This window comes from Coregonus lavaretus (assembly GCF_964263955.1).
Source record: "Coregonus lavaretus genome assembly, contig: HAP1_SCAFFOLD_4763, whole genome shotgun sequence".
Classification (NCBI taxonomy): Eukaryota; Metazoa; Chordata; class Actinopteri; order Salmoniformes; family Salmonidae; genus Coregonus; species Coregonus lavaretus.
The window spans coordinates 13806-40332 of NW_028157973.1; the positions used below are offsets into that span (position 1 = coordinate 13806).

The following is a 26527-nucleotide window of genomic DNA, read 5'->3' on the forward strand; positions in this document are numbered from 1 at the left end:
CCTGTTATTTGAAATGCATTCCAGGTGACTACCTCATGAAGCTGGTTGAGAGAATGCCAAGAGTGTGCAAATCTATCATCAAGGCAAAGGGTGGCTATTTGAAGAATCTCAAATATAAAATATATTTTGATTTGTTTAACACTTATTTGGTTACTACATGATTCCATATGTGTTATTTCATAGTTTTGATGTCTTCACTGTTATTCTACAATGTAGAAAATAGTACAAATAAAGAAAAACCCTTGAATTAGTAGGTGTTCTAAAACTGCCTTATTGCTATTAACGTACCAACGTAATTAGAGCAGTAAAATAAATGTTTTGTATACGGTCTGATATACCACGGCTGTCGGCCAATCAGCATTCAGGGCTTGAACTACCCAGTTTATAAATATATTTACACTCCAGACTCCTACATTGCTCGTCCTAATATTTATATATTTCTTAATTCCATTCCTTTACTTTTTAGATGTGTGTACTGTTAGTTATTACTGCACTGTTGGAGCCAGGAACACAAGCATTTCGCTACACCTGCAATAACATCTGCTAAATATGTGTATGCGACCAATAATTTGATTTGATTTTTGAAAGTGTTACATCATTCTCAATCCACGTTGCGTTGTGCCTAAGAACAGCCCTTAGCTGTGGTATTGTATATTGGCCATATACCACACCTCCTCAGGCTTTATTGCTTAATTATAACACATTAGTGTATTATAAGGCATTATAAAGGTCATTCAAATAATTATACATATGTTCTTCATAGAAACTGTTATCCTTTACATATTCTAACAACTCACATTTTAAGATTCATTATTTCATTTGTTCCATGTTAAGGACTGTAACCTAGGAACAAAACTATTTGTCTCCCTCTTCCTGTTGCATGCAGTTCCTCTCTCTCTTCCTCCCTTCTTCTAACCCCTCCCTCCCTCCCTCCCTCCCTCCCTCCTTCTAACCCCACCCCTCTGGCTGAACCAGGAAGTCCATCCCCCTGCCACAAACTGTCTTCTGAGGAAACGAAACTGATCTGAGTCTCTGTGTCGTCTGTCTGTGTGAGAGTGAACAACCGTCCAAATGGCTCAGCAGGGAGTTCTGCTGGACCAGGACCAGTTCTGTTGTTCTGTCTGTCTGGATCTACTGAAGGAGCCGGTCACCATCCCCTGTGGACACAGTTACTGTAGATGCTGTATTGAGGGCTGCTGGGATCAGGATGTTCTGAAAGGGGTCTATAGCTGTCCTCAGTGCAGAGAGACCTTCACTCCAAGGCCTAATCTGAGGAAAAATAACATGTTGGCTGAAATGGTGGAGAAACTGAAGAAGACAGGACTCCAGGCTGCTCCCCCTCCTGCTCTGTGCTATGCTGGACCTGGAGATGTGGCGTGTGATTTCTGCACTGGAACCAGAAAGCAGAAAGCCCTCATGTCCTGTTTGGTGTGTCTGGCCTCTTACTGTGAGACTCACCTCCAACCTCACTATGAATTTCCTGGTTTCAAGAAGCACAAGCTGGTCAAAGCCACCGCACAACTACAGGAGAAGATCTGCTCTCATCATGACAAACTGCTGGAGGTTTTCTGTCGTACCGATCAGCAGTGTATTTGTCTGCTGTGTACAATGGATGAACATAAAGGCCATGATACAGTGTCAGCTGCAACAGAGAGGACTGAGAAACAGGTAAGACCAGAACTACTTGTTGGTGACTGTCTGATAAACAAATAATTAAAGATACAGTAGGAGCTAAGGCTGTTTGAATATGAGATCATTCAAATGATATCGATCCACGGCAGAACAAATATGAACACAAACCTTGATTATATAGATATGCTAACCCAGATTCTCCAAATGTATCACCATTTTCTAAAGTCAAACACCATTATCATTCGTTATCAAACACCCAATCAGCTCCCCTGTTTTGTGCACTGTTAAAACTATAATCATTCACATAACAACTTAATTATATAATTTCACACAGACACTTCCTCAACATTTTAATCCCTATCTTCTATGGGCCCTATGTCCCATTACTATACTATTGATCTACTGGACAAATAAAGCTTGATAGCTCATTGAAGAGTGATTCTCCACAGAGACAGCTGGGGATGAGTCAGCAGAAAGTCCAGCAGAGATTCCAGGAGAGAGAGAAGGACCTGAAGGAGCTCAAACAGGCTGTGGAGTGTCTCAAGGTGAGTATTGTTGACCAGAGGAGACACACCATTTCACTTCTCTCCTCCAGTCAGAGAGAGAGAGAGAGGGGCCCGTCTCCAATCCCACTGGCTCCACTGTTGGGAACAGGCTGTCTGGACCCCTTTCAGAGAATATACTGCTTAATGTAACCAGCGGGATATGAACCCGGGTCTACTGAGGGAGAAAACAACATCTTGACCGTTACACCAAGAGGACATTCCCTATTGGGCTGAGGGCCGACACAGATTTTGAAGTCGAAGGCGGGGCCACCTCATCACATAACCATGAGTAACCATGACCGACTCATGTCCCCTATACATTAACATGGAGCTCTCTCTCTCTCTGTCAATTCAATTGAATTCAAAGGGCTTTATTGGCATGGGAAACATATGTTTACATTGCCACAGCAAGTGAAATAGATACTAAACAAAAGTGAAATAAACCACCAGAAATTAACAGTAAACATTGCACTCACAAAAGTTTCAATGGAATAGAGACATTTCAAATGTTATAACTCAAGTGCAAACAGAGTGAGCCATTCGCCAGACTGAGTTCTGGAGGTGAAATGGAAATGAATGAGGGAGAGTTAAGTGAGGTAGAAGGTGTGGTGAAGAGCTCAGAACCAGAGCCTGGCATCAATGGACATGATAAAGAAGAATCTGGTGCAGTAGGAGTTACATTGTTGGAGAAAGTGGATCCATACCTTTTGGTAGATCCATTTGTGGTTTAAGGTTGGTGGGAAAGGAGTTGGGTGCAGTTGAATCAGTGAAGGTAACCTGTAGTGGACTTGTGATATTTGTTTGTGTTTCTTCTGACCAGAGGGAGTGGGCGCTCCGTGTCACGCAACTTTGGTCAAGATCTGTTTCTTGCTTTGCTCTTAGGAACAGGGCACCATTGAAAGGAGTGATTTCTGGGGTAATGTTAAGTGTGGAGGTGGAGAAATTGAAGATGAAGATTCCTGGTGTTTGTGATTCCCGCCGTTTGGTGCAACACAGACCCGGTGGTGAGCGTGGTGAAACAGAGGAGTCACTGTCAGCTCTTTTGAGTTTTGAGTCTTTACCCAACAAAGTCATGTTAAGATATATCAGTTATCCTGTTAAAGCTTTTGTGGCGAATCCACTGTGCTGATTCAGGTGCAACGTTTATGGTCATGTTGCAGCAGTTTGTAGGAGGGAGATTCCAAGATGTGGGAAGTGTGCAGGAGGGCATGGGATAGAGGTTTGTGTAGTTTCGGTGGATAAAGTTGTGTGTCAACTGTTGGGATGCCCATGTTGCTGGGGATCAGAAGTGTCCGGTGCGAGAGAGGCAGGTTGAGGTGGCTAGAGTCAGAGTAGTGCAGAAGGTGTCGTATGCTGAGACAGTGAAGAAAGTAGAGGAGGATGGGTCAAGGGTGAAAGATCCTGAGAGGATCCCTGTGAGTAGTAGATCTGTGCCAGCACAGAGGGATAGGCCAACGAGTGATATATGCTTCAGTAAAGATAGCTTCTTAGCGTTCATAGCAATGGTTATCAACTGTACCGCAGAAATGGAACGTAAATCACAGAAAATAGATGTTGTGGTGGCAGCTGCAAAGATGTATTTGGGCATACAAGATTAGACTTCAGAAGAGTTACAGGGTGTGTTGAGTGGTGGTGTCCCGTCCTGCCAGGCCGTTGTCATGGTGCAGGAGCAGATAGGGTCAAAGTAGTGGAATGGGGTAGTGGGTATTTAATGAGTGTAGGGTTAGTTGGAAGGGTGTTTTTCTGTATCATTATAATTTCCCCTTTTCCCATTTTGTATCGCAAAGTAAAATCGTTTTATATTATGGTCCAGTTGGGGGTGGTAATGCAACGTATTGGATACCTACCGCTGTTAAATTCTAAAGAAGAAGAAATGTTATATTATGTCTATGTACAGTGTTGTAACGATGTCTCTGTCTCTCTCATTCCATCACTTTCACGGTAGTTGGTTGTGTGGGTCTCTGGTTATGAATGGGGTGCTGACAGACAATCGTTGATGGATATTTATAGAGCTTTAATCAGGACGCCAATTGATTATGGGTGTATAGTTTATGGAACAGAGGCAAAGACTTGCCTTCAGAACCTGGACAGAATCCAGTATATATCTTTAAGGATATGTATTGGTGCATTTAAATCAACATCTGTATGTGCCTTACTGGTGGAGGCAGGTGAGATGCCTTTGTATGTACGACGTAAAAAATGGTCATTATCTTATTGGGTTAGGTTGAAAGGCTGTGAGGTTGAGCATCCCACTGCTGCTGTTCTAGATGACTGTTGGGAATATACTAGTAGACAAGGCAGTGGTTTTGGTTGGACAGTTGGAAAGCTTGCTGATGAGAGTGGTTTGAGGGAGTTGGAGGTTGGCCCTTCTGTGGTGATAGGGGATGTTCCTCCATGGTTACTCCCAGACCCTGTTGTTGATCTAACCCTGGTAGAGAAAAGGAAAGATCTGGACTGTTGGTGATAATAGTTGCCCTCCAGTGGGTGGAGGACGTACAACCTGTTAGAATTATAGTATACTCAGATTCTCTGTCTGTATTGAATAGTTTATCATCTGGTAAATCTAATAGGAGTTACCTGCTATTGGAGGTATTCATGTTATTATGGAGAATTGAGAGAATGGGTGTAGTAGTGAGATTCTGCTGGGTCCCAGCACATTCGGGTGTGGAAGGGAATGAAATTGTAGACCAATTAGCTAAAAGAGCTTTGAAACTAGATATAATTGATATTAATGTTCCACTGGGTAGAGGTGAGGCCAAATGTAAGATCAGAGCCATTTTGATAGAAGTGTGGCAGAAGAGATGGTACTCTGAGCACAAGGGCCGGCATTTATATGAATAGTTTACAGTTTTACAGAAAGGTCGATGGACCAAGATTCAAAAGTCAGATTAGGAAGGAAGATGTGGTGTTTACTTGATTGCGCTTAGAAAATTGTACATTGAACTCGTCATTACATCTGGTTGGCAAGCATGGGAATGGTTTGTGTCTGGAAGGTACGGTCGATGAAACGGTGGAGCATGTGTTGTTATATTGTTGTAAGTATGTTGAAGAGAGGGAAAGATTGACGTGTAGGGTCATTGAGGTTGGACGGGGTTGGGGGGGTTTGGAAGGGATTTTGGGTATGGGGGAGGGTCTATTAGAAGTTAGTAGGGCTCTTCTTTATTTTCTCAGAAGTACTGAGTTAGGTAGGAGGATTTAGAAATGTTGGAAACCGTGATTGACCACACACTCCAGCACAGTAGGTGGCGGCATGCACCTTTAACGTTGGTTTGTGGACCGCCATTATATCATAGAAGAAGAAGTTGGTTGTGTGAGAGATTTGTGGTTCGTGAGGAGGGCTACTATTCTTTTTTCTTTTGGTTCTTGCGTATTTTATGAATGTATTTTCTCATGGTGGAGGGTTTGTTTATTGGTTTCCACTGTTTATCGTTTAGAGTTGAGGGGGGAGTAGGGGTAGTTTGTTAGGGCGGCGTGATGGCCTCAACCGAGTGGAGAAGAAACGCTGTCGCTTCGGGTCCGTTCCGGAGAAAGGTGTGGAGGAAGTTTTGCTCATGGTCGGCGAACAGGTTGGAGCGGAACATCTGCACTCTGCATCCAGAATGAACAAGGCGGTGGTTGTGTTAATGAAAAAGGTTTGTCTTGTTGTGAGTGGGATTTTTGTGAGGGGTGTGTTGGTGCAGATGTCGCCTCTTTCGATAAGAGTTGTGGTGGCTAATCTGCCTCCGTTTATTGCTTACGAACAGACCGCAAGTAGTTGGTTAGTTTTGGTAAATTTGCAAGTGGTTTCCGTGTGCTCTCGGCTGGGTGCCAAGCGGAATCCGTTAAACATGTCTCTTTTCGTAGACAAGTGTTTGTTTCTTAACAAACTTCAAGGTTACACAGGGGAGGGGTGGAACACAGGGTTTGCTAGCACAGATAGTTTTGGGTGTTTCTAGTGTGGGGATCATCAGTTATAGGCTACAAGCAGCAATATGATTGATAGGTAGGACAGGTATTGAACCCAAATAATCCCTACTCAGATGCGCTAACCTCAACCCTAGTAAACATGCATTATAAAAACCTTCTATATAAAATTATCTCATATTGGGAGTAAATAGCCTCTGAATAGAAAAGAAAAAACACTGCATCTTCCAGCCCACCAATAAATGACATAATGCAACCGTCGCGGTTAGCATATTTACCTCAACATGCCCCTCGCTTGCGTGAGAAGGCAGAGTGCTCGATGCTGGTTGATGAATTTGACAATTAATGTACTAGGAAAATACGTTTTTGTCGACCAGAGGTGACTGAATTAATGTTTAGGCTTATTGATAATCATTATAGTAATGAAGTATAATTTCAAAACATGAGCATAAAAACAGGTAATAATAAACATGACTTATCATTATATTACTTCACAGTAATGTGTTTTCAGTCCTTCCTCTTGCGTTAGCAGTGTGGAAAGGGACAGTAAAAAGCTCAGGCAGGAGTTTTCCTGTGAGGGGGAGTGGTGGTGTATCCAGGGAGAGAACTAAACTAATCTTCTGAAATGTCATTCATGGTCTTATGCTGCCATCTATTGGAATTATTAAGCAACTGCAGTAGTACTGAATAAAGTGTTTTTCCTTACTAATCCTTACTAAAGTAGTGATTACTCAGAATTACAAAATAAATGGCGGGGGTACCAGGAGGGAGGAGAGTAAATTTTTTACATTTTAGTCATTTAGCAGATGCTCTTATCCAGAGCGACTTACAGTTAGTGAGTGCATACATTTTCATACTGTCCCGCCATGGGAAACGAACCCACAACCCTGGCGTTGCAAGCGCCATGCTCTACCAACTGAGCTACACGGTAGTAGTGCATGGCCAAGTGGTGGTGCGCAGGCCGTGGAGAAAGCGGTGGTGGGGAGGGTTGCAGCTGGGCTACATGAGCTGAGGCAGGTTTCTGTAGTAACGGAGACTCCGGTGGGCGAAGGCTTGGTGGGCTCATTCCAGGAAATATTGCCTGTCATTGGGGAAGAGGCACTGATCAGGGGGGAAGTGCAGGGGGGCAGAGACTGGGGAGGAGGAGGACGGTACCGTGCCAATGGAGGAGGAGGAAGAGGGGGGAGGTGAGTCTGCGGATGCGGAGGACAAGGTGTCTCGTTTTCAGACGGCTCATTGGATCCAGAGCTGACAGCCAGTCAGGCTGAGGGCCCAGTATATACGGTGTGAGAACTTTCTAGGTTCCTGATGGAGACTAAAGGGGAAAAAGAAGGTTCTGCTGGAGTCTTATTTGATTGATCCTGGAAGGTTTGTAAGGTCAGTACAACACGTGATGAAGAATGAGGGGTTTAGTGTCCTCTCACCAAGGAAGCGGTATAGGCTGAGAAAATGGGTCATGGGTTCTTAAGGGCATGTCTTCAGAATCTGCTTAAATTGATGTTTTTTTCTGGCATGGCGGCTTTATGGGCTTCTCTACTGGTTTCTGATTGTGGTGATTTCCCTCCCACCTCTTATGGAGATTTCACGGTTAGACTTCCTTAACATGAACGGCGGCAAAGACTGGGGGAATATGTAAACCAAAAACATTTAAATGCCATGGCAGAAATCTTAGTGCAGGGGTGGCAAAAGAGGTGTGTAAGGGTAGGTTGTTAGTGTTTAGAGCCCAAATAATGACCTTGTCTTTGCTTTCATAAATGTGTTTGCACCTGGTCCTCTGTAGCTCAGCTGGTAGAGCACGGCGCTTGTAACGCCAGGGTAGTGGGTTCGATCCCCGGGACCACCCATACACAAAAATATATATATATATATATATATGCACGCATGACTGTAAGTCGCTTTGGATAAAAGTGTCTGCAAAATGGCACATTATATTATATTATAGTACAGGGCTCAGTTCTCTGTTTCACCAGAGGGGTTGGAAAAACAGAGAGGGGAAACCAAGAAAATCCCTTGTTTTACGTTTGTCTGATGGGCGGGTAACTTCTGTTGTGGGGGAGATGAGGGAGCCTGATGGGTGGGTAACTTCTGTTGTGGGGGAGATGAGGGAGCCTGATGGGTGGGTAACTTCTGTTGTGGGGGAGATGAGGGAGCCTGATGGGTGGGTAACTTCTGTTGTGGGGGAGATGAGGGAGCCTGATGGGTGGGTAACTTCTGTTGTTGGGAGATGAGGGAGCCTGATGGGTGGGTAACTTCTGTTGTGAGGAGATGAGGGAGCCTGATGGGAGGGTAACTTCTGTTGTGGGGAGATGAGGGAGCATGATGGGTTGGTAACTTCTGTTGTGGGGAGATGAGGGAGCCTGATGGGTGGGTAACTTCTGTTGTGGGGGAGATGAGGGAGCCTGATGGGTGGGTAACTTCTGTTGTGGGGAGATGAGGGAGCCTGATGGGTGGGTAACTTCTGTTGTGGGGGAGATGAGGGAGCCTGATGGGTGGGTAACTTCTGTTGTGGGGGAGATGAGGGAGCCTGATGGGTGGGTAACTTCTGTTGTGGGGGAGAGGAGGGAGCCTGATGGGTGGGTAACTTCTGTTGTGGGGAGATGAGGGAGCCTGATGGGTGGGTAACTTCTGTTGTGGGGGAGATGAGGGAGCCTGATGGGTGGGTAACTTCTGTTGTGGGGGAGATGAGGGAGCCTGATGGGTGGGTAACTTTTGTTGTGAGGAGATGAGGCTGTGGAGTTGTACTCTGATTTATAGAGGGCAGAACTCTTTGGTCCTCTGTAGCTCAATTGGTAGAGCATGGCGCTTGTAATGCCAGGGTAGTGGGTTCGATCCCCGGGACCACCCATATGTAAAAATGTATGCACATGACTGTAAGTCGCTTTGGATAAAAGCGTCTGCTAAATGGCATATTATTATTATTATTATTATTATTATCCTGGGTTTTCTCAGGTTCTGCTCACAGACCTTTCCAAACTCTCTCTGTCACAGATAAATCAAATAGACATTTCCCTGGCCTTTCACAAACTCTCAGCTGCTGTCTCTCAGACGGTCTGCCTGTGGATTTTTATAAAAAGTTCTGGGGAATTATTTTACAGGACGTGTGTTGCGTGAGTGCGTCGGGGTGGGGGAGCTGTCGCTAAGCTGTAGACGGATAGCTTTTAGTCTCCAACCCAAACAAGTAGATTTGAGCGATTTAAAGAACTGGAGGCCTGTGGCATTGCTCTGTTTGGACTATAAGGTCTTTACCAAGGACCTCGTTAACAGACTGAAGTCCCACCTGGACTCTATTGTACACAAGGACCAAACGTACTGTGTACCAGGACACTCAAACACAGACAATCTGTTCATAATCAGGAGAAAGCCTTTGATAGGGTGGACCATGAATATCTGTTCAATGTGTTGTTTTGGTTGTGGGGAGAATTTTGTGGCCTGTGTTCAAATGCTGTATGCTGGGGCTTCATGTATGGTCAAGGTGGGGGGAGGGCTCAGTAGGCCAGTCTGGGTAGGGAGGGGCATTCACCAGGGATGCCCTCTGTCAGGGCAGCTATACACTCTTGTTATTGAGCCCTTGGAATGTGGTGCTGGTTGATGTATTGTACTGTGGTGTTGGGTACTGGATAATGTGATTGTGTGGAGGTTGTGGTGTCACGCAATGTGCTTTTAGGGGTGGGGGTGTTAGTGTAATGAGGATGGCCCATTAAAGTAAGACAAGTCAGTCTCTCTCTCTCTCTCTTAACAGCGCTCTGCACAGGCAGCAGTGGAGGACAGTGATAAGATCTTTACCGAGCTGATCCGCTCCATTGAGAGAAGGCGCTCTGAGGTGAAGGAGCTGATCAGAGCCCAAGAGAAGGCTCAAGTGAGTCAAGCTGAAGGACTCCTGGAGCAACTGGAGCAGGAGATAGCTGAGCTGAGGAAGAGAAGCACTGAGCTGGAGCAGCTCTCACACACAGAGGATCACATCCATTTCCTCCAGGTAACTCAACTGCCTTGATACATGTGATATGAAATTAAAACTCTCTCTCTCCCCCCAGAGTTATCAGTCTCTCTCCGGTACCAGTGTATCTTCAGACTTACCCAGCATCGTTGTCCGTCCTCTTCAGTACTTTGGAGATGTGAGTAAGACTGTGTCTGAACTGAGAGAGAAACTAGAAGACGTCCTTAAAGGAGAATGGACCAAGATCTCCACTACAGGTGTGTTGAAAATAATAAGAACATCAACTTTAGACCATTGAAAGTTCCCTACTAGTCATATACATGTGGAATATGGTGTGATGATAACATTCCCTCTCTCTGTGAATGTGTTTGTGTGTCTGTAGTGAATATAGTGGATGTTGTACTGCCTCCAGAGCCCAAGACCAGAGAACAGTTCTTACAATGTGAGTCTCTTTATTCTGAAGTAACTAACAGTCTCTTTTTACTGACACTCCTAACAATCCCTCTAGAAATATATAGCAATAGTAGATCTAATCAAACACTGGGTATCTATCTGACTCCTCATATTTCTCTGATTTGATCTCTGCTGTGCTCTAATCAAAGACAGGGTAGATACAGTATCTGACTTCACTTATTGTTCTAACTCCCCTCATTGGTCTCTGCTCTGCTCTTCTCCCAGATTCCTGTCAGCTCACACTGGACCCAAACACAGCAGGCACACGCCTCTCTCTGTCTGAAGGGAACAGAAAGGTGACCTATACAGGCCAAGTCCAACCATATCCTGATCATCCAGACAGATTCACCATATACAGTATGGTTCTGTGTAGAGAGGGTCTGTCTGGACGCTGTTACTGGGAGGTGGAGTGGAGTGGGGGGCGTGTTGATACAGCAGTCTCATATAAAGACATCAGCAGAACAGGGACAGATGGTGGATTTGGAGACAATAACAAGTCCTGGAGTTTAGTGTGCTGTAGTGGTGGTTATTGGTTCAGACACAATAATGTTTGGACTGAAGTATCAGGCCCTCAGTCCTCCAGAGTAGGAGTGGACCTGGATCACAAGGCAGGTACTCTGTCCTTCTACAGTGTCTCTGACACAATGACCCTCCTCCACAGAGTCCAGACCACATTCACTCAGCCCCTCTATCCTGGGTTTAGGCTCTATGGTACTGCTGAGCTGGTTAAACTGTAGTAGGGTCCACATAGATACTAGTCATGCTGGTGTAGTCTATAGCTGAGCTGGTTAAACTGTGGTAGGGTCCACATAGATACTAGTCATGCTGGTGTAGTCTATAGCTGAGCTGGTTAAACTGTAGTAGGGTCCACATAGATACTAGTCATGCTGGTGTAGTCTATAGCTGAGCTGGTTAAACTGTAGTAGGGTCCACATACATTTATTACATTTACGTCATTTAGCAGACGCTCTTATCCAGAGCGACTTACAAATTGGTGCATTCACCCTATAGCCAGTATAACCACTTTACAATTTTTTTTTTTTGGGGGGGGTTAGAAGGAAGGTATTCCTGGTCATGCTGGTGTAGTCTATAGCTGAGCTGGTTAAACTGTAGTAGGGTCCACATAGATACTAGTCATGCTGGTGTAGTCTATAGCTGAGCTGGTTAAACTGTAGTAGGGTCCACATAGATACTAGTCATGCTGGTGTAGTCTATAGCTGAGCTGGTTAAACTGTAGTAGGGTCCACATAGATACTAGTCATGCTGGTGGTGATGGTCCCCAGATGTGATGATTCATTCTGCTCTGTTTTTATGTACAATGATTTGATTGATTTGATCTTCAGAATATGTTATGAATTACAATTCAATGCATTCATATTTTTTTTAAGTGCAATGTTTTAATCTTATATATTCACATTAATCATGATGTATGCTGTTAATGTATGTTGGTTGTCATTCAGAACCATTGAAATGTTTTCTCAATTGGTTCTCTGTCTCAATGTAATTTTCCTCAGTATCATGGAACAGGTAGTGTTACTTACTTGCTAATTGAACTATATGGGCCGGTTTCCCGGACACAGATGAAGCCTAGTCCTAGACTAAAAAGCATGTTCAATGGAGATGTCCGGGAAACCGGCCCTAAATTTGGCATATTTTATTCTCCCATCCTGCTCAGTCAAGCAACATTAAACCTGTCCAGCAGGTGGTGCTATTAACCAAACAATAAAAACCCAGCAGATATCTTGACTTGCCACTCAGTATATCAGTAATGTTCAGAATTGTACTTTAATATCATTGGAGATTGATGGTCTTTTTAATCCACTATCTAGAGTCAGGAACAGATGAAGTTAGGTCTGCTACTGTTCAGTTATTAAATATGATTCATGGTGATGGGAAATAAAAAATCCATCTAGTAGTAGTTTTCCTTTGCTATTTATTCAAAGGTGTGTCTTTAACTTGTAAATGGATTGTGTTGAAGCTGGCATGTGGTGTGGATGATAGAATAGAGTGGATAGAGGAGAGAAGAGAGGAGGAGAGGAGAACATCATATAGAAGACAGATAAGATAGAGAGACAATTCATACCCAGGGGAGTTACTGACTCTGGCCCAAATGACACCCTGTTCCCTACGTAGTGCACTAGGCTACTTCTGACCAGATCTAAAGTAGTGCACTACATAGGGAATAGGGTGGAGATTGGAGATTTGCTCACTGGCATTAGAATATTAGAATATCATACTGGAATGTTAGTAGTTGCCTCGTTAGAATATCATTGTAATGTTAGTGGTTGCCTCATTAGAAAATCATACTGTAATGTTAGTGGTTGCCTCATTAGAATATCATACTGTAATGTTAGTGGTTGCCTCGTTAAAATATTAGAATATCATACTGGAGTATTATTGGTTGCCTCATTAGAATATCATACTGTAATGTTATTGGTTGCCTCGTTAGAATATTATACTGTAATGTTATTGGTTGCCTCGTTAGAATATTAGAATATCATACTGGAGTATTATTGGTTGCCTCATTAGAATATCATACTGTAATGTTATTGGTTGCCTCGTTAGAATATTATACTGTAATGTTAGTGGTTGCCTCATTAGAATATTATACTGTAATGTTAGTGGTTGCCTCATTAGAAAATCATACTGTAATGTTATTGGTTGCCTCGTTAGAATATTATACTGTAATGTTACAGTGAGGGGAAAAAGTATTTGATCCCCTGCTGATTTTGTACGTTTGCAAACTGACAAAGAAATGATCAGTCTATAATTTTAATGGTAGGTTTATTTGAACAGTGAGAGACAGAATAACAACAAAAAATGCAGAAAAACGCATTTCAAAAATGTTATAAATTGATTTGCATTTTAATGAGGGAAATAAGTATTTGACCCCTCTGCAAAACATGACTTAGTACTTGGTGGCAAAACCCTTGTTGGCAATCACAGAGGTCAGACGTTTCTTGTAGTTGGCCACCAGGTTTGCACACATCTCAGGAGGGATTTTGTCCCACTCCTCTTTGCAGATCTTCTCCAAGTCATTAAAGGTTTCGAGGCTGACGTTTGTCAACTCGAACCTTCAGCTCCCTCCACAGATTTTCTATGGGATTAAGGTCTGGAGACTGGGTAGGCCACTCCAGGACCTTAATGTGGTTCTTCTTGAGCCACTCCTTTGTTGCCCGGGCGGTGTGTTTGGGATCATTGTCATGCTGAAAGACCCAGCCACGTTTCATCTTCAATGCCCTTGCTGATGGAAGGAGGTTTTCACTCAAAATCTCACGATACATGGCCCCATTCATTCTTTCCTTTACACGGATCAGTTATATTTTGGTTTCATCTGACCATATGACATTCTCCCAATCCTCTTCTGGATCATCCAAATGCACTCTAGCAAACTTCAGACGGGCCTGGACATGTACTGGCTTAAGCAGGAGGACACGTCTGGCACTGCAGGATTTGAGTCCCTGGCGGCGTATTATTATTATCAGTGGTCTTGTATGTCTTCCATTTCCTAATAATTGCTCCCATAGTTGATTTCTTCAAACCAAGCTGCTTACCTATTGCAGATTCAGTCTTCTCAGCCTGGTGCAGGTCTACAATTTTGTTTCTGGTGTCCTTTGACAGCTCTTTGGTCTTGGCCATAGTGGAGTTTGGAGTGTGACTGTTTGAGGTTGTGGACAGGTGTCTTTTATACTGATAACAAGTTCAAACAGGTGCCATTAATACAGGTAACGAGTGGAGGACAGAGGAGCCTCTTAAAGAAGAAGTTACAGGTCTGTGAGAGCCAGAAATCTTGCTTGTTTGTAGGTGACCAAATACTTATTTTCCACCATATTTGCAAATAAATTCATAAAAAATCCTACAATGTGATTTTCTGGATTTTTTTATTCTCAATTTGTCTGTCATAGTTGACGTGTACCTATGATGAAAATTACAGGCCTCTCATCTTTTTAAGTGGGAGAACTTGCACAATTGGTGGCTGACTAAATACTTTTTTTCCCCACTCTATATGTGGATTCTTGAGCAGGGGGACCTTGCAGGCGCTGCAGGATTTCAATACTTCACGGCGTAGTGTGTTACCAATAGTTTTCTTGGTGACTATGGTCCCAGCTGCCTTGAGATCATTGACAAGATCCTCCCGTGTAATTCTGGGCTGATTCCTCAACGTTCTCATGATCATTGCAACTCCACGAGGTGAGATCTTGCATGGAGCCCTAGGCTGAGGGAGATTGACAGTTATTTTGTGTTTCTTCCATTTGCGAATATTCGCACCAACTGTTGTCACCTTCTCACCAAGCTGCTTGGCTATGGTCTTATAGCCCATTCCAGCCTTGTGTAGGTCTACAATATTGTCCCTGACATCCTTGGAGAGCTCTTTGGTCTTGGCCATGGTGGAGAGTTTGGAATCTGATTGATTGTTTGCTTCTGTGGACAGGTGTCTTTTACACAGGTAACAAGCTGAGATTAGGAGCACTCCCTTTAAGAGTGTGCTCCTAATCTCAGCTCGTTACCTGTATAAAAGACACCTGGGAGCCAGAAATCCTTCTGATTTGAGAGGGGGTCAAATACTTTTTTCCCTCACTGTAGTGGTTGCGTCCCCCCCTTTTCTTCTGTTGTGTTTTCCCTCAGTGTTCCTTATTGAAAATCAATTAACAATTCATCCCCCCAAAAAAAATCCTATTACGATTTTGTTTTAATCACTTTGGTACTATTTTCACAAGCAGGTGGTGCATTTTCACAACTCTTAGTATAAAACTCCTAGCTGGTCACGCTTGTAAAGCAGCCAGTCTTTCATTCAAAACCTGTCATTGTGCATTCATTTGGATTGGAAACATCTCTCACCACACAACCATTGATTCAAAATATAAATGTAATGAGAGCATTGGTTTAATCACCAAAACAACTTAAAACTACTCAATTGAAAATATATCATTAACTACCAGTTAATCCAATAGCAATCACTGCAAGATAATTGTTTCAAATAACCCTTAGAAGTGCTGAAATTAATATGCTACAGTACTGTAGATTACAGTTTACATTAGGCAATACACTTACATTACCCAACAACATTGACAATCTATCATTTCCATGATATCTATCCAATGTGTAATCAAAGGTGTGATCAATGATGACATCCTCTACAATCATTCATGGGGAAATTTTATTTATTTTTCTGATATAATTGCAACATACAGTACTGTCTGTAATTAGATGTAAGACATTTAAATGAAACATTACATGAATGAAAATAAAATAATGTTTAGCACGCATTAATTTGCATCAAGCCTGTCTAGAGCATTTGGCCATAAATTCTCATCCACATCAGTAAATGTCCTCATTGTTCATGCACCGCTGTAGAAACCTTTCGGCATGTTGAATCAAAGCTTGACATTGGTCTGCATTGATGTCATCACATGCCTCATCCATGGCCAGAAGGAGGGTGGCACGCTCATGGGGATGGCGATCGTACACCTTCCACCTCCATGATGAAAAAAATAATTTAATAAGGTTGAGGAAGGAGAGTATGGGGGCTGGTATAGGGTCACGAATCAGGGAGGGACCTGAAACCATGCCTGAACCACCTCTGAATGGTGGAACCTGACATTGTCCCACACAATGACATAGGTGACCCCTTCACCTTGACAGGCCTGCTCCATTTCATTGAGAAACACAATGAGGTGTGCAGCGTGGTAGGATCCAAGTAATGGCCTACGTCCTACCACACCATCTTCAGAGATAGCTGCTGCTCTTGGAAATGTTTCCCCCGCGTTGTCCAGGCACTTGGACGGACGCCCGTCGGCAAATAGGGTTCCGCCCACGGCGCCAAGTTATGGCCAGGTTGAAGCCCGCCTCATCAACAAAGATATAATAGTGATGGTTCACAGCAGCATCAAGCACCATCACCCTCTAAAAAATATATTTTGGTTAGTTCTTTTTACAGTATAGTTCCATTATGATATTGTGAAGTAGCATGTGCATTAATAGCAACAGTAATACAGTGTATTTATATAGTGCTGTACCTGAACATACTCGGCCCCCAGTTGTTTCTCCCAGAAGGCTCCAGGTCAATGTGTTCCATAGATACCTGGTGCCTCTTCAAAAGGCGGGTGATTGTTGTTAGGCTGATGGATGCCACATTGGCAAAGGTGTCATCATTCTCCTCAATGGCCTGCTTTATTTCAGACAGACGTATGTCATTCCTGGCCCTCACCATTTCCACCACTGCCCACTCCTGCTGGTCGGTCAGCCCACGGCCACCACCACCACGGGGTCTTCTGTCAATTCTGAGGGTAGAACAAGAGTATGCTGTCAGTAGATCATACTGGAAGAATACTGGAACAAGTTATGTGAATTTACATGCATTACAACATGTAATTAATTGTAAATGTAATGGTAAAGCATAGTGCATATCCAGCAGACTTACCGGTTTTCTTGGAGAAAATGTTCTTATGATCTTATTGACAGTTGATCTTTTCAGATTGGGGTGAACTAATCTGGCAGCCTCTGCCATGGTAAGGCCTCTGTTTACCACATGGTCAACGACGATGGCCCAGACTTCATTAGACACAACAGTTCCCTGCCGTCTGCCTCCCTCTCTCTGATGTCCAGCTCTTTGACGGGACCCATGTCCACCTCTTTGACCTCTGACCTCTTTGACGGGACCCATGTCCACCTCTTTGACCTCTCTGACCTCTTTAATGGGGCCCATGCCCTCCTCTCTGATTGGCCCCTTGTCCACAAGCTCTTTGATTTCTTCCTCTCCCTTGCTGTCTATCCTGCTCCATGTTGAAAGAAATGTTCATAAACATCCTTTTATATGGTGACCAATTGTGGTTCCCACTATGTGGAATCAATTAGCAATAATGAGCAGTCATTATGTATGGTTATCATGTATCATACATGTTATCTAGATGTTTATACTTTACAAACACATTTTATTTCTGTAGTTCTCAAAATCCTTATATAGTAGACAAACCAGTTTAAAATCTATAGTTTTACCAAACGGTTAAGTGATTAACCATTAAGCGCAGTTAGACTAAGTGAAGGTCAAATGTATTTAAACAAATGAGAAGAGAATCATATGAAAAGTATTGTGAGCATTGCATTGTGAAAGGCATTTACTTTATATAAAAGATATTTCTAGATGAAACACTGATTAGGTTTGGTGAAAATGTTACTGTGTGGTTTTGTGTTTTGTACTTAGTCAATTGAAAATGTGCTTCAAGTTTTGAAGAAAAAAGTAACAGCCTTTTTGACGAGTCATATAAAGGGATCATCAGGAAAGGAAAGGTCCCAGAGTCTACATTTCTAGGTAACAGTCAGTCCTGGACTTTGGAGTGCTATCCCCCCCATTGTAGGGTTTGGCACAATGCTAATAAAACAGAAATATCTGTCCCCTGCTCCTCCAGAGTAGGAGTGTACCAGGACCACAGGACAGGAACTCTGTCCTTCTACGGTGTCTCTGACACAATGACCCTCCTCCACAGAGTCCAGACCACATTCACTCAGCCCCTCTATCCTGCGTTTGGGATTGGTACAATCCCAAAAAATCATATCTCAATAATTACCAGTGGATACAGATGATTTCAACCATTTCAGACTTATTAATGGAGAGCTTCTGGGTTATTAACAATCTTCCAGTAGGCCTATGATCTAATTAAATTCCCCTTTTTTAACATTATTGTAAAAAATAAATCAAATTTTTAGGCACATTCTTTGTAGCCTGGTCCCAGATCTGTTAGAGAAAGAAGCATTCATTTGGTTCAAACGTCTCTTGTCTGTCTCTAATACACCAGTAGGGGGCAGGTACACCAGTAGGTGTGTGTGTGTGTGTGTGTGTGTGTGTGTGTGTGTGTGTGTTTGTGTGTGTGTGTGTGTGTGTCTTTCTCTGTGTGTGTTTGTGTGTGTATCTGTGCCGTGTGTGTGTGTGTGTGCTTACTGATGACTCTGGCGTGGGAGAATTGTTTTCTCCATGGACAGGTAGCAGGAGGTGACACACTCCATGAGAGGGGCCAGCAGCAGCAGAGGTAGGATGCTGATGACGTTCATGGCACCGATGGGCAGGAGGAAGCTGTTCAGGTGCAGGTTAGAGTTCGTGGTCTGAATGTAGTAACCTGATGGAATCTGTGGGAGAGGTCAGGGTAACAACAGATTCTAGGACAACTTTATGGAGCATAAATAAACATTATAGCTTTGCCAGTTTTACCCCCAACATCTGAAAAATAATGTATTTGGACTTTCCACTGAAAACAAACAATGACCTGAACATTTTCTAAAAATCAATGAATGAATGGAACCATTTATTTGTCTCTACAGTTTGAAGGAAGTTTCTAACTAGCATTAGCGCTATGAAGTCTATAGTAACTGCTAGCATGCCATAGACTTCCAGTCATTGCGCTAACGCTAGTTGGCATTGGCTCCCAAAACGACCTCTAACTTCCTTCATACAGGATGCAGAGACATTAAAATGGTGTCCCTGAGTTCATCTGACTCCGGGGAAATAGATAAAGGGCTTCATTGCCTAAATCCCGAAGAATCCCTTTAAATTGAGTTTTTCAGTGATTGCAATTATTAATTTTTGCATTTACATTGACATTGTAATCATTTAGCAGACACTCTTATCCAGAGTGACTTTCAATTATTGCAAAATGTGAATCACAATAAAAAAAATGGTATAGAAAAGTATTTAGTATTTTGAAATGTGTAGTTCAGCCCATTGTGATTCAAATGACAAAATACTCAGAAGTCATTAAAATACGTATTTCAAATAGATGTAAGAGAAATACTGAACATCTCTGGCTACTACCCAACACTCTGTCACACTTCCTTATCAAAGAAACCACAACCCCTCTACATACAGAGTACACAGTCAAGAGGAAGCCACTCCCTGTCCTCTGGTGTAGAGTTCCATGAAAAAGAAAGTAATCTTTGACACTGCCATTGCTTAACCTACGGGAGAGAGCACCAAAATGGCAGAGAATCAGGAACTGTTCTGTTGCTCCATCTGTCTGGATCCACTGAAGGATCCGGTGACTACTGCCTGTGGACACAGCTACTGTATGGGCTGTATTAAAGAAAGCTGGGATCAGGATGATCTGAAAGGGGTCTATAGCTGTCCTCAGTGCAGAGAGACCTTCACTCCAAGGCCTAATCTGAGGAAAAATAACATGTTGGCTGAGTTGGTGGAGAAACTGAAGAAGACAGGACTCCAGGCTGCTCCCCCTCCTGCTCTGTGCTATGCTGGACCTGGAGATTTGGCGTGTGATTTCTGCACTGGGAACAGAAAGCAGAAAGCCCTCATGTCCTGTCTGGTGTGTCTGGCCTCTTACTGTGAGACTCACCTCCAACCTCACTATGAATATCCTGCTTTCAAGAAGCACAAGCTGGTCAAAGCCACCGCACAACTACAGGAGAAGATCTGCTCTGATCATGACAAACTGCTGGAGGTTTACTGTCGTACCGATCAGCAGTGTATCTGTTATCTGTGTACAATGGATGAACATAAAGGCCATGATACAGTGTCAGCTGCAGCAGAGAGGACTGAGAAACAGGTAAGACCAGAACTACTTGTTGGTGACTGTCTGATAAACAAAGAATTAAAGATACAGTAGGAACTAAGGCTGTTTGAATATGAGATCATTCAAATGAAATCAATCCACGGCAGAACAAATATGAACACAAACCTTGAGTATATTGTGTTTGCTCCCAATGTATCACCATTTTCTGAAGTCAAACACTATTATCATTCTGAATGCCCTTTTAGGAGTTCAAAGTTCAGTCTCAACCCCTTGATACATGTACGCCTACCATAAAAACTATAATCATTAACATAGCAACATAGAAAATGTCATATGGTAAAGGAGCTTCCTCAAGATTTTAGACCTTCCTCTCTATGGGCCCTATGTCACATTACTATACTATTGATCTACTGGACAAATAAAGCTTGATAGCTCATTGAAGAGTGATTCTCCACAGCGGCAGCTGGGGATGAGTCAGCAGAAGGTCCAGCAGAGATTCCAGGAGAGAGAGAAGGAGCTGAAGGAGCTCCAACAGGCTGTGAAGTCTCTCAAGGTGAGTATTGTTGACCAGAGGAGACACACCATTTCACTTCTCTCCTCCAGTCAGAGAGAGAGAGAGAGGGGCCCCTAAAAAATGGTATAGAAAAGTATTTAGTATTTTGAAGAGTTTAGTTCAGCCCAGTGTGATTCAAATGACTAAATACTCAGAAGTCATTAAAATACGTATTTCAAATAGATGTAAGAGAAATACTGAACATCTCTGGCTACTACCCAACACTCTGTCACACTTCCTTATCAAAGAAAACACACCCCCTATACATACAGAGTACACAGTCAAGTAGGAAGCCCCTCCCTGTCCTCTGGTGTAGAGTTCCATGAAACACAAAGTCATCTTTGACACTGAACAGAAAGTAATCTTTGACACTGCCATTGCTTAACCTACGGGAGAGAGCACCAAAATGGCAGAGAATCAGGAACTGTTCTGTTGCTCCATCTGTCTGGATCTACTGAAGGATCCGGTGACTACTGCCTGTGGACACAGCTACTGTATGGGCTGTATTAAAGAAAGCTGGGATCAGGAAGATCTGAAAGGTGTCTACAGCTGTCCACAGTGCAGACAGACCTTTACCCCAAGGCCTGTTCTGAACAGGAGCACTGTGTTGGCTGAAGTGGTGGAGAAACTGAAGAAGACAGGACTCCAGGCTGCTCCCCCTCCTGCTCTGTGCTATGCTGGACCTGGAGATGTGGCGTGTGATGTCTGCACTGGGACCAGAAAGCAGAAAGCCCTCATGTCCTGTCTGGCGTGTCTGGCCTCTTACTGTGAGACTCACCTCCAACCTCACTATGAATCTCCTGCTTTCAAGAAGCACAAGCTGGTTAAAGCCACCGCACAACTACAGGAGAAGATCTGCTCTCATCATGACAAACTGCTGGAGGTTTACTGTCGTACCGATCAGCAGTGTATCTGTATGCTGTGTACAATGGATGAACATAAAGGCCATGATACAGTGTCAGCTGCAGCAGAGAGGACTGAGAAACAGGTAAGACCAGAACTACTTGTTGGTGACTGTCTGATAAACAAATAATTAAAGATACAGTAGGAACTAAGGCTGTTTAAATATGAGATCATTCAAATGAAATCAATCCTCAGCAGAACAAATATGAACACAAACCTTGAGTATATTGAGTTTGCTCCAAATGTATCACCATTTTCTGAAGTCAAACACTATTATCATTCTGAATGCCCTTTTAAGAGTCCAAAGTTCAGTCTCAACCCCTTGATACATGTACGCCTACCATAAAAACTATAATCTTTAACATAGCAACATAATAAAATAATTTCACACAGACTCTTCCTCAACATATTAATCCCTATCTTCTATGGGCCCTATGTCACATTACTATACTATTGATCTACTGGACAAATAAAGCTTGGTAGCTCATTGAAGAGTGATTCTCCACAGAGGCAGCTGGGGATGAGTCAGCAGAAAGTCCAGCAGAGATTCCAGGAGAGAGAGAAGGAGCTGAAGGAGCTCCAACAGGCTGTGGAGTCTCTCAAGGTGAGTATTGTTGACCAGAGGAGACACACCATTTCACTTCTCTACTCCAGTCAGAGAGAGGGAGAGATGCCCCTATCCAATCCCACTGACCCCACTGTTGGGAACAAGCTGTCTGGACCCCTTTCAGAGTATAGACTGCTTAATGTAACCGGCGAGGTGGGGACAGCTGAAGGGGGAGTTTGAGTCTCTCTGTCAGTGATGGGATGTAGGGAAAGCCCAGAGCTAGATTTCCGTGTTGAGAGAGATGGATGCTCCCAGCTCTTTCTTTTTGGGGTTGGAAAAACAGAGTGGGGGAACCAAGAAGATCCCTTGTTTTATGTTTGTCTGATGGGCGGGTAACTTCTGTTGTGGGGAGATGAGGGAGCCTGATGGGTGGGTAACTTCTGTTGTGGGGAGATGAGGGAGCCTGATGGGTGGGTAACTTCTGTTGTGGGGAGATGAGGGAATCTGATGGGTGGGTAACTTCTGTTGTGGGGAGATGAGGGAGCCTGATGGGTGGGTAACTTCTGTTGTGAGGAGATGAGGGAGCCTGAAGGGTGGGTAACTTCTGTTGTGGGGAGATGGGGGAGCCTGATGGGTGGGTAACTTCTGTTGTGGGGAGATGAGGGAGCCTGATGGGTGGGTAACTTCTGTTGTGGGGAGATGAGGGAGCCTGATGGGTGGGTAACTTCTGTTGTGGGGAGATGAGGGAGCCTGATGGGTGGGTAACTTCTGTTGTGGGGAGATGAGGGAGCCTGATGGGTGGGTAACTTCTATTGTGGGGAGATGAGGGAGCCTGATGGGTGGGTAACTTCTGTTGTGGGGGAGATGAGGGAGCCTGATGGGTGGGTAACTTCTGTTGTGGGGGAGATGAGGGAGCCTGATGGGTGGGTAACTTCTGTTGTGGGGAGATGAGGGAGCGTGATGGGTGGGTAACTTCTGTTGTGGGGAGATGAGGAAGCCTGATGGGTGGGTAACTTCTGTTGTGGGGAGATGAGGCTGCGGCTGTGGAGTTGTACTCTGATTTATAGAGGGCATAACTCTGTGATCCTGGGTGTTCTCAGGTTCTGCTCACAGACCTTTCCAAACTCTCTCTGTCACAGAGAAATCAAATTGACATTTCCCGGGCCTTTCACAAACTCTCAGCTGCCGTCTCTCAGACGGTCTGCCTCTGGTGTTAGTTTAGACAAAAGACAGTGGTAGTAAAGGGGGGGTAGAAGGATAACTATTATACTATTGCAGGTATTCCTTAAAGAGGTGGGGTTTCAAGTGTCTCCGGAAGGTGGTCAGTGACTCCGCTGTCCTGGCGTCGTGGGGGAGCTTGTTCCACCATTGGGGTGCCAGAGCAGCGAATAGCTTTGACTGGGCTGAGCGGGAACTGTGCTTCCGTAGAGGTAGTGGGGCTAGCAGGCCAGAGGTGGATGAACGTAGTGCCCTCGTTTGGGTGTAGGGACTGATCAGAGCCTGAAGGTAAGGAGGTGCCGTTCCCCTCACAGCTCCGTAGGCAAGCACCATGGTTTTGTAGTAGATGCGAGCTTCAACTGGAAGCCTGTGGAGTGTGCGGAGGAGCGGGGTGACATGAGAGAACTTGGGAAGGTTGAACACCAGACGGGCTGCAGCGTTCTGGATGAGTTGTAGGGGTTTAATGGCACAGGCAGGGAGCCCAGCCAACAGCGAGTTGCAGTAATCCAGACGGGAGATGACAAGTGCCTGGATTAGGACCTGTGCCGCTTTCTGTGTAAGGTAGGGTCGTACTCTGCGAATGTTGTAAAGCATGAACCTGCAGGATCGGGTCACCGCTTTGATGTTAGCAGAGAATGACAGGGTGTTGTCCAGGGTCACGCCAAGGTTCTTTGCACTCTGGGAGGAGGACACAATGGAGTTGTCAACCGTGATGGCGAGATCGTGGAGCGGGCAGTCCTTCCCCGGGAGGAAGAGCAGCTCCGTCTTGCCGAGGTTCAGCTTGAGGTGGTGATCCGTCATCCACACTGATATGTCTGCCAGACATACAGAGATGTGATTCGCCACCTGGTTATCAGAAGGGGGAAAAGAGAAAATTAATTTTGTGTCGTCTGAGTAGCAATGATAGGAGAGACCATGCGGCCGGAGAGACTCAATACAGCAGGGGTCTCTGATTTCTATGCTGCAGTACTGAGGGCTGGAGCAGCCTGAGGAGGGGCCACCACCGTTTCCACCACTGCAAGTGACAACAGAGACTGGGGACTGGCAGGAGAGTCCGGAGGACTTACTGACTTTTAACACTCTGAGCTTAGTGGGAGTGAAGGGGCATCAGTGGCAGGGGGTTGTGGGGGCTGAGAGCATGGCAGGGTATAGGTGGAGGGGCTCTATAAGCTCCCAGTGCTGGAAAGGTCAGGGGTCCTCCAGTGGAGGGTATTACATGGAGCCCTGGACACCAATAGCTGGTTGGCTCGGGTTGACCTGGGAGTTGGGGAGGGGTGTCCGTTTTCTGCAATGACAGACTGCAATGCCAGGGTAATGCCATTACTGTTGACGCCTTAGGGTTGAGTTTGAGTTGTACAAAATGATCAACAGTGTGGAGATGTTTCAGGAGGTATGGGGGCTCAGGGGGGCTGTCTGTACGGCTGGAGAGGAGGGGCTGGATGGACGGTTGGAATGTGGTGCTGGTTGGTGTATTGTACTGTGGTGTTGGGTACTCGATAATGTGATTGTGTGGAGGTTGTGGTGGCACGCAATGTGCTTTTAGGGGTGGGGGTGTTAGTGTAATGAGGAAGGCTCATTAAAGTAAGACAAGTCAGTCTCTCTCTCTCTCTCTCTCTTAACAGAGCTCTGCACAGGCAGCAGTGGAGGACAGTGATAAGATCTTTACTGAGCTGATCCGCTCCATTGAGAGAAGGCGCTCTGAGGTGAAGGAGCTGATCAGAGCCCAAGAGAAGGCTCAAGTGAGTCAAGCTGAAGGACTCCTGGAGCAACTGGAGCAGGAGATAGCTGAGCTGAGGAAGAGAAGCACTGAGCTGGAGCAGCTCTCACACACAGAGGATCACATCCATTTCCTCCAGGTAACTCAACTGCCTTGACACATGTGATATGAAACTAAAACTCAATGTGAAACTCTCAATCATTTGGTTCTGTTCTCTCTCTCTCTCTCTGTCTCCAGAGTTATCAGTCTCTCTCCGGTACCAGTGTATCTTCAGACTTACCCAGCATCGTTGTCCGTCCTCTTCAGTACTTTGGAGATGTGAGTAAGACTGTGTCTGAACTGAGAGAGAAACTAGAAGACGTCCTTAAAGGAGAATGGACCAAGATCTCCACTACAGGTGTGTTGAAAATAATAAGAACATCAACTTTAGACCATTGAAAGTTCCCTAATAGTCATATACATGTGGAATATGGTATGATGATAGCATTCCCTCTCTCTGTAAATGTGTTTGTGTGTCTGTAGTGAATATAGTGGATGGTGTACTGCCTCCAGAGCCCAAGACCAGAGAACAGTTCTTACAATGTGAGTCTCTTTATTCTGAAGTAACTAACAGTCTCTTTTTACTGACACTCCTAACAATCCCTCTAGAAATATATAGCAATAGTAGATCTAATCAAAGACTGGGTATCTATCTGACTCCTCATATTTCTCTGATTTGATCTCTGCTGTGCTCTAATCAAAGACAGGGTAGATACAGTATCTGACTTAACTTATTGTTCTAACTCCCCTCAATGGTCTCTGCTCTGCTCTTCTCCCAGATTCCTGTCAGCTCACACTGGACCCAAACACAGCAGGCACACTCCTTTCTCTGTCTGAAGGGAACAGGAAGGTGACCTATACAGACCAAGAACAACCATATCCTGATCATCCAGACAGATTCACAAACAACTTGATGGTTCTGTGTAGAGAGGGTCTGTCTGGACGCTGTTACTGGGAGGTGGAGTGGAGTCGGGTGTATGTTGTTACAGCAGTCTCATATAAAGACATCAGCAGAACAGAGACAGATGGTGCATTTGGACACAATAACAAGTCCTGGAGTTTACAGTGTTATAGTGGTGGTTATTGGTTCAGACACAATAATGTTAGGACTAAAGTATCAGGCCCTCAGTCCTCCACAGTAGGAGTGTACCTGGATCACAAGGCAGGTACTCTGTCCTTCTACAGTGTCTCTGACACAATGACCCTCCTCCACAGAGTCCAGACCACATTCACTCAGCCCCTCTATCCTGGGGTTTGGCTCTATAATGGTACTGCTGAGCTGGTTAAACTGTAGTAGGGTCCACATAGATACTAGTCATGCTGGTGTAGTCTATAGCTGAGCTGGTTAAACTGTAGTAGGGTCCACATAGATACTAGTCATGCTGGTGTAGTCTATAGCTGAGCTGGTTAAACTGTAGTAGGGTCCACATAGATACTAGTCATGCTGGTGTAGTCTATAGCTGAGCTGGTTAAACTGTAGTAGGGTCCAAATAGATACTAGTCATGCTGGTGTAGTCTATAGCTGAGCTGGTTAAACTGTAGTAGGGTCCACATAGATACTAGTCATG

At 44.4% G+C, this 26527-nt stretch overlaps 1 protein-coding gene across 1 annotated transcript; it reads left to right on the forward strand.

Annotated features, from left to right (window-relative positions):
• Positions 1 to 964: 964 nt before the first annotated feature.
• Positions 965 to 26527, forward strand: LOC311124582 (tripartite motif-containing protein 16-like). The gene is made up of 9 exons (XM_084198698.1): positions 965 to 1668; positions 2082 to 2177; positions 9820 to 10047; positions 20924 to 21523; positions 21947 to 22042; positions 24826 to 25053; positions 25146 to 25317; positions 25443 to 25502; positions 25739 to 26527. Exons 1-9 carry the CDS (start codon positions 1072 to 1074, stop codon positions 26251 to 26253), a joined length of 2592 nt encoding a protein of 863 aa, XP_084054824.1. The 5' UTR covers positions 965 to 1071; the 3' UTR covers positions 26254 to 26527.

Excerpts from the sequence above, each read along its gene's own strand:
- LOC311124582 (XM_084198698.1), top strand. The coding sequence starts at position 1,072 with ATGGCTCAGCAGGGAGTTCTGCTGGACCAGGACCAGTTCTGTTGTTCT. Across the intron at positions 2,178-9,819 it reads AGGCTGTGGAGTGTCTCAAG|CGCTCTGCACAGGCAGCAGT; the intron begins GTGAGTATTGTT and ends CTCTCTTAACAG. Across the intron at positions 21,524-21,946 it reads CAGAGAGGACTGAGAAACAG|AGGCAGCTGGGGATGAGTCA; the intron begins GTAAGACCAGAA and ends GATTCTCCACAG.